Source organism: Anolis sagrei, chromosome 3, assembly GCF_037176765.1.
Source record: "Anolis sagrei isolate rAnoSag1 chromosome 3, rAnoSag1.mat, whole genome shotgun sequence".
Classification (NCBI taxonomy): domain Eukaryota; kingdom Metazoa; phylum Chordata; class Lepidosauria; order Squamata; family Dactyloidae; genus Anolis; species Anolis sagrei.
The window spans coordinates 69,203,899-69,217,367 of record NC_090023.1 but is presented as its reverse complement, the minus strand read 5'-3'; the positions used below and the strand labels follow the sequence as shown (position 1 = coordinate 69,217,367).

Below are 13,469 nucleotides of genomic sequence, written 5' to 3'. Positions count from 1 at the left end.
CCTTTGTTACAACTGATCTCCTCAATTTCTTTCTTTCTTTTTCTTTATTTTGGTCTGGGGCAGGAATTAATATAATGTTCACTTGCTTCATGACAAAAGTTATTTAAGAAAAAACAGTGACTTTATACAAGTTGAATAAAGTTATATTATCTGTATGTGTGTGTGTAAACTGGTGCCAGCACATTACTTTTTATGTACGCCCTACTTCCCAATAGTAAGCCATTTCCCTTCCCAAAAAACTAGGTCAATGGCATTTCTAAGCCTAGGAGTCATTTTGCCTTGTTTTTGGGTTCCCTTCTAACATTTTTCTAGAATCATATGTTTTCAAAAGGCTCACCTGAGCATTCTTGTGAGGCCAGGGGTGTTCCTGGGCTACATGGGACAAGAACCGCCCCCCACAAGGAAACGTGGAGGCTGTATGTAGCCAACAAACTGCATTTTGCGCACCTTTAGTTTGCAAAGTTAAACTGTTTTCTTTTTCTTTTCCGAAACAGGGCCAGCTTGGATTTTCCTAACCTGATTCAGTTTTTCAGCACATTAAGTTCTGTCCTACAATACCGTGCTCTGGTCATTGAGGCCTTCAGAGAAATGGGCAGATTTACTGTGAACAAGCATGTCCTGTCCAACAAAGATGTCCTGCTGCTCTTGCACAAATGGAGCATCATCGGCAAAAATTTGGAACTTCAAGATAATCTGCAACTAATTGCACAACAGTACCAAATTAAAGACTTGCTTAGTAAGTTCTAAAAATGCCATTGGTTTAATATAAGCTATTGATTTATATTGAATTGTGACTATCAGGCAAATAATTTTGAAAATTTCTAGGAGCCAGAAACTTAAAGCAATCAGTGTTTGAAAGGAAATAAAAATTAATAACATCATTTTTTTTAAAAAGGTATATCTTTTAAATGCAATTGTGCATAATACAGTCAATAGGATCATGCATCTGAGAAAACAGACTTTCAGTTAATATTTAAAGAGCTGGCTACACAATCTCTGCATACTGATATTCCAGACTAACATGACTATGTCTTTGAAAAGAAAGGTACATTTCATTGACTTTTGTAGGATTGTTTAGATTCCTATTGCAACACCTGGAAGCATTTAAATGAATTAAACTTGGATTATTTCATGTTCAGCCTGCAGTTCCTGTCTTTCTGCTTTTTTTTCATTTAGTATAACTTCTTCCCATCCATATTTTGGTTTAAACTGATAAGTGGCATTTGACATTATTGGCATGTACTTTTGAAATAAAACAAAGCCAGTGGGAGTCCAACAAATCACTTTCTTCCTTTTCTGAACATTAATGAGAGGGATATATGATTTCTTATTTTGTATTGTCGAAGGCTTTCATGGCTGGAATCACTAGGTTCTTGTGGGTTTTTTCGGGCTATAGGGCCATGTTCTAGAGGCATTCTAGAACATGGAGAGAATGCCTCTAGAACATGGCCCTATAGCCCAAAAATCCCCACAAGAACCTATTTCTTATTTTGTTTTTAAGAAGTACTTGAACAATTTTTGGATTGGTTGATGGAGAAAGTACAATAAACAACATTTTCTTTACTTTTTTGAGTAACTGATGTACATTTGTTGAATTCCAGCTCCCTCAAAATTTATTTATTTATTTACGACATTTCTATTTCACCTTTCTCAACCCCGGAGAGGACTCGAGGCGGCTTTACATGTAGGAAACTATTTGATGCCTTAAAACAATGCAAAATTAAAACAAACATTTTAAAATAGAATGATAAAATGCATTAAAATATTTTAAAACATTTAAAACAATAGCTGCACCATTAACCACGCTGTCTGCAATCGTAATCTGGGCTGTTCCAATAGTCATTGCACATAATTCCATATCTATCTACTGCATGGGTTCTCCAAAGGCTTGATCACAAAAAGTTGTGGCTGAGTTGGTTCATTACCGGATACCAGAATTTGAATGACCAACTCATTATCTGAATACGATAATTTCTACTGTCCAAAAATAAGTTGTGTGTAAAAACCCATCTGCACTTTAGACAATAGCTCACATTTGGACTTTTGGTGATGAGGCATTTATCTTTTTGAGTCAATGTAACCGAAATTTTCTAGATTACCACCACAGTCCGCTAGAAAATGGTTCTGTGTAACAGTGTTATCTTAAATCTGTTTTTCTCAGCCTCATTATCAAATTATTAATTCATGTCCTTTCTCCAAAAAGTCCCCTTTTTGATTTTCTCAATTATTTGAGGTTTCTGCACCCCTCTTTTTTTTTTCCTGTACAGGAAATATTAAAGAAAAAAAGAAACCAGAGATGCCTTTCCGAACATCATTACGACTTCCTCAGAAGAATAATATAATTGAAACAGAAACTGCCTTGGACAGGAAGCAATTGCATTTAGATGACTGCAGATCAGTTCTAAGATCTGTACTTGTCCACTGGGAGCCTGTGTTTCTTGACACACCAGAAAAGTATTCAGAAGAGCAGAATGGATATAGTAATCCGGATCTGACATATAAGATTGCTTACTTAGTATTCAATTGGCTAGTAAAGTCCAATATTGACAGCACCCTTAATGTACAAGATGTACTTTTGACATTCAAGTGGCTTAAAAAGAGTGTATTACAAAACAGCACAGTGGTAGAGATGATTCTTAAAGATGGAATTCTGAGAAACTGTATATTTAAGATTTACAACAGCATCTGGAAGGGCAATGAGGACAAAACGGTGGAACTGAGTGATCTCTCTCTGCTTAATGATATCATGCTTCAACTGCTCGATTCTCCGGAATTAAACAAAGGGGATTTTCATGAAATTATGAAGAAGTTCTATCTTTCTGCGATGACAAAGGAGGACACAATGAAGAAAGGTAACTTACTTTGCTTTCAGCAAGAAATCAGTATGGAAACTAAAAATGCACTTTTCTACTTATCGCATAACACTTCTTGAAATCTGCCCCTTATTGTAATGTAATAATATCCTCCTGAAATGTATTAACAGATTAATTAGCATTAGTGATATAAAACAGTGTCTTCTACTGAAATTACATTTTGGAAGAGAAAATCAATTGTCTAGGTCTGGCAAATATGGTTAAGTTTCTGGTGTAACTGTTTTTAGAATTTTTAGTCAGACAGTACATTCTAAATATCCTGCATATTCATTAATATGAATATTAATGAATATCAATTAATATTCATGAATATGGGGAAAGAAAATGGTGGTTCCTAGAGTGAAAAATTATTTTCAAAAAAAAATAATGCTATTACTGTTATGTAAAATATGCAGTGTATTTTAAACTCATTTTGATGTTTTATATATAGTTTATTTTGGTTATTTTTATTGATTTTATCTGTTTAACTTGTTCAGTTTATCTGTAAGAACCACTAAGATCTTTTGAAGTAGGACAGGGTATAAATATTTTAATAAACAACAAATAAAGTATGAAAAATAAAATGCTAAAAACTAGAATTTGATTATGACTATCTTCTTTCCTAGCTGCAGGCATGTTTCTCACTTCTGTTTACATTGGAGACTGTTGGCTGGGAGCAGAGCAGCCAGATATGTTTATAAATCATATCAAATTAATACATGAAGCAACAGCCAGTAAACAAAACAAGGATCAAGAAATATGGGAATGTGAAGAACCAGTGGTTTCTCTGTGCAAAGATCTCTACTCACTGCCCATTTTTCAGTCCTAAGAATTTATTGAATGTATCATACTGTCTAATAGTTAAAATTATGTGGGAAACCAACGGGAAATAACTTTTGTATTTATAACATATATTTTGTAAAGAAGCAACATTAAAATAATTCTGTACCTTTTAAAGTACTTTAAATATATTTTTCTTTTAATTTTTACAGAAGTTGTCAAAGCTGGATTTTAGGACCATTTTTATAATATTATGTTGTTCTTGGCTGCTACAGAAACAATGTATAATGCCTGAAGTTGGAATTTTTGGATGAAAACTAAATAAATGTTGAACTGCTACAAAAGCATAGCATGAGCCGCTATATTGTACTAGCCTGGAAGTTACTTGCAATTATTTGTTTACTTATTCAGTTATTATAAATTATAAATAACTATTTCTCAAGGAATGTCAGTGTGGTGATAAATAACTGTAACTGAAATATACAGCACACCCCAAGGAGGAAAAAACTGTGTTAAAGGCAGCAAATTAATAAAACGATCCAATTGCTGAGGCAATATTTTCTAGGTTTAAACTGTTTAGATTTTTAAAAATCATTTTTATTTCCTTAAAGTAAATTAAATTGTATCTGTAATGTAAACATATTTGGTTGTATAAGAACAAAGATGCTATTTTAATCACACATGGATATATGCTATACAATTTTTATAAAACAGCAGAAAATACCCAGCTTGTAAAGCAGTTTCCCATCAATTATTCTATTCTGTTCTATTCTATTTGATTTGTCGTCGATCTGCTCCTTTGGGCTTCACACAAATCTATCATTTGCCAAAATATACGAACCTGTACTTTTCTTTTCCATTTCTTGCCTGACAATTGGTTTGTCTCATAAAGTATGAAGTCTGCCCAAGGGCCACTTGTGGTCTCTTGGTATCTAGTTCTTCAGTCACCATGTCCATCGGTTGTCTTTTGTTTGTGCTATATGCTCTGCCCAACTTCTTTTTGCTTCATTGATCTCACTGACCATGCCATGTATCCTGGTTCTTTGACACAGCTCTTTACTGCTGACTATCTTTTATTGTCACACCACACATCCTTCTTTCCATTGTTCATTGCGTCATCACCAGTTTTTCCTCCTTTAACTTTGTTATTGCCCATGTTTCAGATATGTATAACATTGCCAGTAGAACCTATTACAGTTAATACAGAAGCTTGTCCATCAAAGACACAGGAGCAACACACAAAAGAGGAAAAGCAAATTTACTCTTGTTCAGCAGAGTCCAAAATAGTAAAATAAACTTGTGGCATTGCATCAAAATAACATTCCTTCAGAGTTACATTCTTATGCACACTGCACATATCTTGTTTGTAGTTCGAAAAAAGATAGAGAACAAAACAATATTTAAAATGAAGAACAATTTAAACCATCATAAACGTAGAAGTATTTCATTAGAAGACTCCAGGAACCATCCAGTCCAACCCCCTTCTGCCATGCAGAAAAAACACAATCAAAGCATCCTCAACACATGGCCATCCAGCCTTTGTAGTAGTATTACTACTAGTAGTAGTAATAGTAACAACAACAACAATAGGAGCCACCCCAGGGGCCATCCAGTCCAACCCCCCACTTCTGCCATGCAGGAAATGTACAATCAAAGCACCCCCTGTGTGTTGGGAAGGAAATGGGGCTTTGGAAGCAAGGAAGGTGAGGGGAAAATATTTGGGCAATGAGGAAAAAAGAATTTTGAGGGCAAGGGTCATGGGGGAGGAGGAGGAACAGGAAAGAGCAAGAAAAGCTAGGAGGAGGAGGGAGGGAGGAGGGAACCGTGGAGCCCCAAAGGGCTTCACAGAGCACACCTTGAGAACCTATACTACTCTTTCATAGGTCTATACTACTCTTTCATAACTTAAGCTTCTTGCATTGTTTATTCCAAACACACTGCTGCAACCTGACACGGAAAGCCTGTACCTCCCTAGTGCTCCTTCACCATCTCCTATTATCCCAAAGGTATAAAAACAAACCCCAAAATAATCAACAATTTCCAGTTAGAACAGGCATGGGCAAACTTTGGCCTTACAGATATTATGGGTTTCAACTTGTTCTAGCAGCCGGTAGGCTGTTAGGAATTGTGGGAATTGAAGTCTAAAACACCTGGAGGGCCAAAGTTTGCCTGTGTTTGAGTTAGAAGATGAGGAAAGGGAGTTTCGTGGGGTAAAAGGGATCTATACCCATATTATGCACTATACACATAGCCATAATTTACCATAATTTCTCTGATAAACAAAGGTTCAGAACATCACATACTCCAGCTGGGTAACATTTCATTACTTTTATTTCATTTATTTGTGAGCTGAGCTTCTAATGTGAGATCCAAGACAATTCACAACACAGATCAAGACAGAATGCAGTTCAACTCAATTGTAATAAATTCAATTCACCTATTAAAAACAAAAGTAACTTTAAATGGTTTAAAAGCATTTATGATAGAACAAGTAAGGAAGAATGCAGCATATTCCAATAAAAATAAAATCCATATCAATTTTTTTCCATTTAATGTTTTGAAAATAAATTAGGACAGGCAATCAAATATTTCCAGGGTAGTCTGTCATGAACAGATTATATTATACAAAACATTGAGTAACAATGGAAGAAATTAGCAATATTTGTTCTGTGGGGGATTAATGAAACCGATTTCATACATGCTTATTATTCTAAATCTGCTTCTGATTCAAATTGAAAAATTGTCATTTCACTGTACACCTTAGGTAATTTTGATTGTGTCATTTTGCAACTTCTGCTTTCAAACAAGTATACTAAATTGATTACTTATTCTTAATGAAGCTCCTTCTAGGAAACTTCTATTGTAATATATTTTTTGTATAAACTTTGATGAACGTTCAAACCATATTATTCAGACTATGACATGGTGACCTACTATCTGAGCAGATCCCTTCAGTTTCTTCCACTCTGTTGTCATCAGAAGTTGGTCTATCGTGGTTTGTGCCAAGATTTTGATGGATATTCTTTGAATAATTTCTCAGAAATCTTTTCTCTAGTCTTCGATTCCTGTAAACAAATATGGGAGAATAATAGTCTCCCATCTATATAAATAAAAATGTCATGTTTGTTTGTGGGATTAACATAACTCAAAAACCACTGGATGAATTGACACCAAATTTAAACACAATACATGTATCAGGCCAACGAGTGACCATCACTCATAAAAACACTGAAGAACATAGCGGATGAGACTTAGAAAGCCATTTTTTTAAAATGCATTACAATGCATGCACAAAACTACACACACACACACATATGCAAACACACATATATACACATATACACAAATATATACACACACAAAACACATATACACACTGGGCCACAGCAACGCGTGGCAGGGGACGGCTAGTAAAATATATGGCAGCAGAAGGTCAGTGGGAACTCAAAATGCTGATATGGAGAGCCACAGTTTCCTGATCCTTATTGTTTGGAAATGGCAGGCCATATAAGCACCTGCAATATTAATGTGCCTTTAGAAATGCCTCATGTATGGGAATGTGACAGTAGGCAGGTAGGCATTCTTTTCTCAACAATTCAATGTAAAATGTTCCTGAAATGTTGTAATTAAGAGGAACATCAGCATAATTTTTATTTCCAAAAGCAGCAAACTTCTACATTTTGAATGACAAATCCCTGCATTAGTTAATTGCAAATCAAGGATCTCTTTGCTGTCTAAAAATAATTGATTTCTCAGTCCAAGCAGCTAAGATTTCACAGAAAGTAAATGAAAGTGGAGGGGAAAAAAAGTTTTAAAATTTGACTTAAGTTGCTCTAACCTGGGGTGGGAATGATATGGTCCACCAGCTAGTCAAAGCCATCATAGTCAATGATAAGAGATGCTGTGAGTATCAAACCAACAACATCTAGAGGCCCATATGATTCCTATACCTGATGTAATTTTCCTGTCATGTTTTCATTCTATATGTTTGAATTACAATTTTTGCATTACTGAGCACATTTTCTTGTGGTTTGCTGCTTGGTTTTTCTAAGTTATTGTCTAATTTTAAAGACCATACTTGATATAATTCAAAATAAATGAACTTAACAGGTGACATAGAAAACATATTTAAGCCATCAGATAATATGTATTTTATACATTATCTTAGAATAATTACCTTAGGAGTTTGATATGAAAAGGGGTATTGTCGCACTTTTGAGAAAGAAAATGCATCTAATGTAGACATTGACAAAAATTATGCAGCACATTTCTTTCCATTAGTGCTACAATACAGATTAGTGGATACTAAACCAGACAAAAACTATTATGTCTTTCCATTCTACTAAATTTGAAGTTTGGATTATCATCTCAGGATCCATAAATCATTTCTGAGTTAGGAACAAGCACTCCTTCCCTTGTATAACCTTTTCCTAAATGTTGGGAAACAGATTCATGATCCGTGAAAACACTTACTTCCCCAGTGGAGAATCAGACTGCGACATGTAGAACAAAATGAAAAAGAGAAATGCCACAAAAGATGCCAGCCCAATCCAAAAAGCTATGATAATCGAATCTGTCAAAAATAAATGTGACAATTATAAATCTTATTGCATGTAAAACTATTTTAATAAGTTTTTCTTCTAATACTTCTTACATTTCAATACTACTTTTAAAAATATAGAACTTCTCAAATGAAAATCAAAATGTAATTTATAGTGTTCAGACGGATGTAAGAGATGTCTAAAGATTCTGTCTGAATGCAATTTTCAATAAGAATCAAATTGCTTTTTAAATAAAGTTTAAACATATCCAAATGTTCTAATAGAGTAATTTCATAATACAAATAAGAATACTGGGTTGGAGAACAACTTAATTATACTCTGAGTAGACCCAGTGAAATAGGACTAAATGAAGGCTCACTTACTTCACTGTATTTAAGTCCAGCACAACTAACATTGCAATGCTTTACCTTAGAGCTGAGAACTGTGTAGCTGTCTCTGCAGGACTTCGTCACTATTTACTATCCTGTGTAGGGCTGCTGGGAGTTGCAATCCAATGCCATCTGGAAAGCCACACAATTCCCAGCTCTGACTTAAGACGGCCTTTGTGTATACTCTACTGAACTCTTAAGAGAGATCTAAATAATTGCACTGTAACTCTGGATACAATATAAAAAGTTAAAAACAGTAAATATTCTTACAATCCAATAATATGAATGCATATATAGAAATCAGTCTTACCAAATTCTACATAGGATCGGATATTTAATTTATTACTAAATGTTAACTAATGATTATTTAACATGAATGCAGTATCTACAAACCAAATAAGCAATCCACATGCAGAAATAGGTTTCCATATGTGTAACAGCCACAAAGGGATATGGCAGAAGAAACAAGATCATAGCATTAATCACATGGAGTTTATAGAGACATCGGTCTTTGGTGCAATCACCTGGTAGCTGATCACCAATTGCAAACATAATTCTGGTAATGGCTTAGGGCCCTTCCACACAGCCCTATATCCCAGAATATCAAGGCAGAAAATTCCGCATTATTTGAGAGTGGACTCAGATAACCCAGTTTAAAGCAGATATTGTGGGATTTTCTGCCTTGATATTCTGGGATAGAGGGCTGTGTGGAAGGGTCCCAAGCCTTAGGTAGTGGTAGAGATCTACCTTTTGCTACATTTCCAGTTTTCCTGAACTGACTCCATTCCTAGACAGTATGCTATGCAATAGCGGTTCTATCTTTAAAAAAAAAACACATGGGAAACATTTATTAAACTGCAAAAACTTTGTTTTTGTAGACATCCTGCAGCATATTTTGCTATAGCTTTTCAATGAATATCTCATAAAGTCTCAACCAATTCAACCTAGTCTGTGGCAGCCAGAAAAACAAAGTTTCTGGAGTATAACAACTTCTTTCAAAGAAGTACCACAGGAAATAACACTTTCAAACTAGGAATATATTTTTTCAAACATTATTACATCATGTAATAATACGGGAGAAGGGTTTACACTTTCATTTCAGTTATAATTATTTTACCACATTGCTTCACAGATAGAGAAAAGAAACATACTTACGTCTGTTTGCCTTCAGCTTGCTTGCATCAACTGGAATTGGGTCTAAATAATCCATGTAATATTCATAAGACCAAATATAATCAGATATATTAGTTCTGTTAGCCATTTTGCAAAAACATCCCAGGCAGCTGAAAACTCTACCCCTGACACACAATACTGTTAAATCCTACTTGGGCTTGTATAATCATGTAAATAATGTTTATTTGACAGGTTGTTAGAGGATGCCTGGATTCCAGAACCACTCAGCCTGACCTTCATGCCGGCAACAAGCAACAACATCTGCCTGGTGCCAAATAACACAAGATCATCCCTTCCCAAAGTTCAAGCTATGATTCTCTTTTATTTGCAATCTATAACACAGCAAGGATTTAAATACCTAATTAATACTATCTGCATTTTCTGCATTCCTCCGAAGCCAGTTTACAATGACCTCTACTTCATCATGGGTATATATGTACATATATAATTACTTGCCAAGATCTCACACAGATAATGTGGGATTTTCTGCCTTGATATTCTGCGATATAGGGCTGTGTAGAAGGGCCCTCAGTCCACACTGCCATATATCCCAGTTCAATGTAGATAATGTGGGATTTTATTCAGATGTGTGGAAGGGGACTGAGAGTCTGCTGTCAATGGACTTCCCAGTCATTAAATGTTATCCCTTACATGTAGCCCCCCCCCCCCATTGTCACTGTGTTTGTGCTTATTGTAATTTTATATTGTTATGTATTCACATATTTTATGTAATTATGATGTTGTTGTTTATTGTTCGTGTTTGCGTTTTCGGTTTTACTCTGTTGCAATTTGTTGTTTGGGCTTGGCCTCATGTAAGCCGCTCCGAGTCCCCATCGGGGAGATGGTGGCGGGGTATAAATAAAGATTATTATTATTATTATTATTATTATTATTATTATTATTATTATAATAACAGGTATGGGCAAACTTGGACCCTCCAGCTGTTTTGGACTTCAACTCTCACAATTCCTAACAGCTTCTCAGGTCCTTTCTTTTCCCTAATGCAGTGTTTCTCGGCCTTCCTAATACCGCAAGCCGTTAATACGGTTCCTCATGTTGTGGTGACCCCCAATCATAACATTATTTTAGTTGCTACTTCATAACTGTAATTTTGCTACTGTTATGAATCGTAATGTAAATATCTGATATGCAGGATGTATTTTCATTCCCTGGACCAAATTTGACACAAATATCTGATACGCCCAAATTTGGATACTGGTAGGGTCAGGCATGTAGTCGGGGGGGGGGGGGGGTTGGGGGGGGCTTTAGCCCCCCCCCCCAAATTCTCATGGGGGTCTGCGAATAGGCCTTACTGGTACATTATTTATGCTGTTATGTTTATTCATATCATGACCCAATCACCATGCTCAATATATCCCATATGCATGGGGGTATCGGGGTAACAATACAAAAGGTTTGCTAGGATAGACCCTCTTTCACTCAAACTCAGCCCCCCCCCCCCCCACCATCAAACTCACCCTAACCCCCGAATCAAAATCCTGGCTACGGGCCTGGATGGGGTTGAGGGGGGATTGAGTTTGTCATTTGGGAGTTGTAGTTACTGGAATTTATAGTTCATCTACAATCAAAGAGCATTCTGAACTCCACCAACGATGGAATTGAACCAAACTTGGCACACAGAACTCCCATGACCAACAGAAAGTACTGGAAAGACTTGGTGGGCACTGACCTTGAGTTTGGAGTTGTAGTTCACCTCCATCCAGAGAGAACTATGGGCTCAAATAATGATGCATCTGGACCAAACTTGGCACGGATACTCAATATGCCCAAATGTGAACACTGGTGGGGTTTGGGGAAATATACCTTGAATCATGGAATCATAGAGTTGGAAGAGACCTCATGGGCCATCCAGTCCAACCCTCTGCCAAGAAGCAGGAATATTGCATTCAAAGCACTGACAGATGGCAATCTAGCCTCTGTTTAAAAGCTTCCAAAGAAGGAGCCTCCAATACACTCCGGGGCAGAGAGTTCCACTGCTCTTAACAGTCAGGAAGTTCTTCCTAATGTTCAGATGGAATATCCTTTCTTGTAGTTTGAATCCATTGTTCCACGTCCTAGTCTCCAGGGAAGCAGAAAACAAGCTTGCTCCCTATGACTTCCTCTCACATATTTATACATGGCCATTATATCTCCTCTCAGCCTTCTCTTCTGAATGCTAAACATGCCCAGCTCTTTAAGCCACTCCTCATGGTAGAGGGGACATGGTTTAAAAAAGGGAATTTTCAGAGATGTTCCCAATGCCTATATATCATGAGTTACCGCCATATTGGCCTATTTCTGCAGTAGGCCTATGTTCACAGAAAATGCTGATTGTTTGAGAAATCAGTGCTCCAAAGAAGAAGTTACTATCCAAGGATAACAGTAAATCCAGACAAAACCAGCTAGCATGTGGCTAGTTCAAATCCCCAAGTTTCCCAGTCGCTCTGAAGCCATCTTTGCAACAGACTAACAGATAAGATACAGTCATGGTCAGAGAGCAATAGACCATACTTGTGCCATAGTTGTGCCATTGTTAGGATCCCATGTGTGTTATGTCAATCAAAATCATAAACAACTAATGAACAACTGCATAGCTAGCAGTTGTTCATTAGTTGTTTATGATTTTGAATTGGGCACAATATTCCTGGTGTGGTCTAACCAAGGCAGAATAGAGGGATAGCATGACTTGACATTTGGGAATTGTAGTTGCTGGGATTTATAGTTCACCTACAACAAAGAGCATTCCGAACCCCACCAAGGATAGAAGTGGGCCAAACTTCCCAGAGAGAACCAACAGAAAATACTGTGTTTTCTAATATTCCTTGGCAACCCCTCTGACACCGATTCCCAGGTTGAGAAACACTGCCCTAAGGGAAGGACCTGAGGCTGTTAGGAATTGTGGGAGTTGAAGCCCAAAACTCCTGGAGGGAGGGCCGAAGTTTGCCCGTGCCTGCCTTATAATGAGGGATTCAACAGTGACAAATGCAAGATACTCCACTTTGGCAGGAAAAACGAAATGCAAAGATACAGAATGGGGGACGCCTGGCTCGAGAGCAGTACGTGTGAAAAAGATCTTGGAGTCCTCGTGGACAACAAGTTAAACATGAGCCAACAATGTGATGTGGCGGCAAAAAAAGCCAATGGGATTTTGGCCTGCATCAAGAGGAGCATAGTGTCTAGATCTAGGGAAGTAATGCTACCCCTCTATTCTGCTTTGGTCAGACCACACCTGGAATATTGTGTCCAATTCTGGGCACCACAATTCAAGAGAGATATTGACAAGCTGGAATGTGTCCAGAGGAGGGCGACTAAAATGATCAAGGGTCTGGAGAACAAGCCCTATGAGGAGCGGCTTAAGGAGCTGGGCATGTTTAGCCTGAAGAAGAGAAGGCTGAGAAGAGATATGATAGCCATGTATAAATATGTGAGAGGAAGCCACAGGGAGGAGGGAGCAAGCTTGTTTTCTGCTTCCCTGGAGACTAGGACGCGGAACAATGGCTTCAAACTACAAGAGAGGAGATTCCATCTGAACATTAGGAAGAACTTCCTGACTGTGAGAGCCGTTCAGCAGTGGAACTCTCTGCCCCGGAGTGTGGTGGAGGCTCCTTCTTAGGAGGCTTTTAAACAGAGGCTGGATGGCCATCTGTCAGGGGTGATTTGAATGCAACATTCCTGCTTCTTGGCAGGGGGTTGGGATGGATGGCCCATGAGGTCTCTTCCAACTCTTTGATTCT

General features: G+C 37.2%; 2 protein-coding genes across 3 annotated transcripts in view; one reads left to right on the top strand and one right to left on the bottom strand.

Moving 5' to 3' along the window:
• URB1 (URB1 ribosome biogenesis homolog) overlaps window positions 1-3,994 on the top strand; it is a 66,566-nt gene extending 62,572 nt beyond the window's left edge. For both annotated transcript variants that reach the window (XM_060770430.2, XM_060770431.2), the window contains 3 exons: window positions 495-736; window positions 2,268-2,852; window positions 3,479-3,994. In XM_060770430.2, the coding sequence (XP_060626413.2) occupies window positions 495-736; window positions 2,268-2,852; window positions 3,479-3,681 (1,030 nt within the window). In that variant the 3' untranslated portion in view covers window positions 3,682-3,994. The remainder of the gene's footprint in view (window positions 1-494; window positions 737-2,267; window positions 2,853-3,478) is intronic.
• Window positions 3,995-6,213: 2,219 nt separating this feature from the next.
• MRAP (melanocortin 2 receptor accessory protein) lies at window positions 6,214-10,655 on the bottom strand. The gene is made up of 3 exons (XM_060770432.2): window positions 9,718-10,655; window positions 8,106-8,205; window positions 6,214-6,697 (listed from the first exon to the last, which is right to left on the bottom strand). Exons 1-3 carry the CDS (start codon window positions 9,821-9,823, stop codon window positions 6,529-6,531), a joined length of 375 nt encoding a protein of 124 aa, XP_060626415.2. The 5' UTR covers window positions 9,824-10,655; the 3' UTR covers window positions 6,214-6,528.
• Between the last annotated feature and the right edge of the window lie 2,814 nt (window positions 10,656-13,469).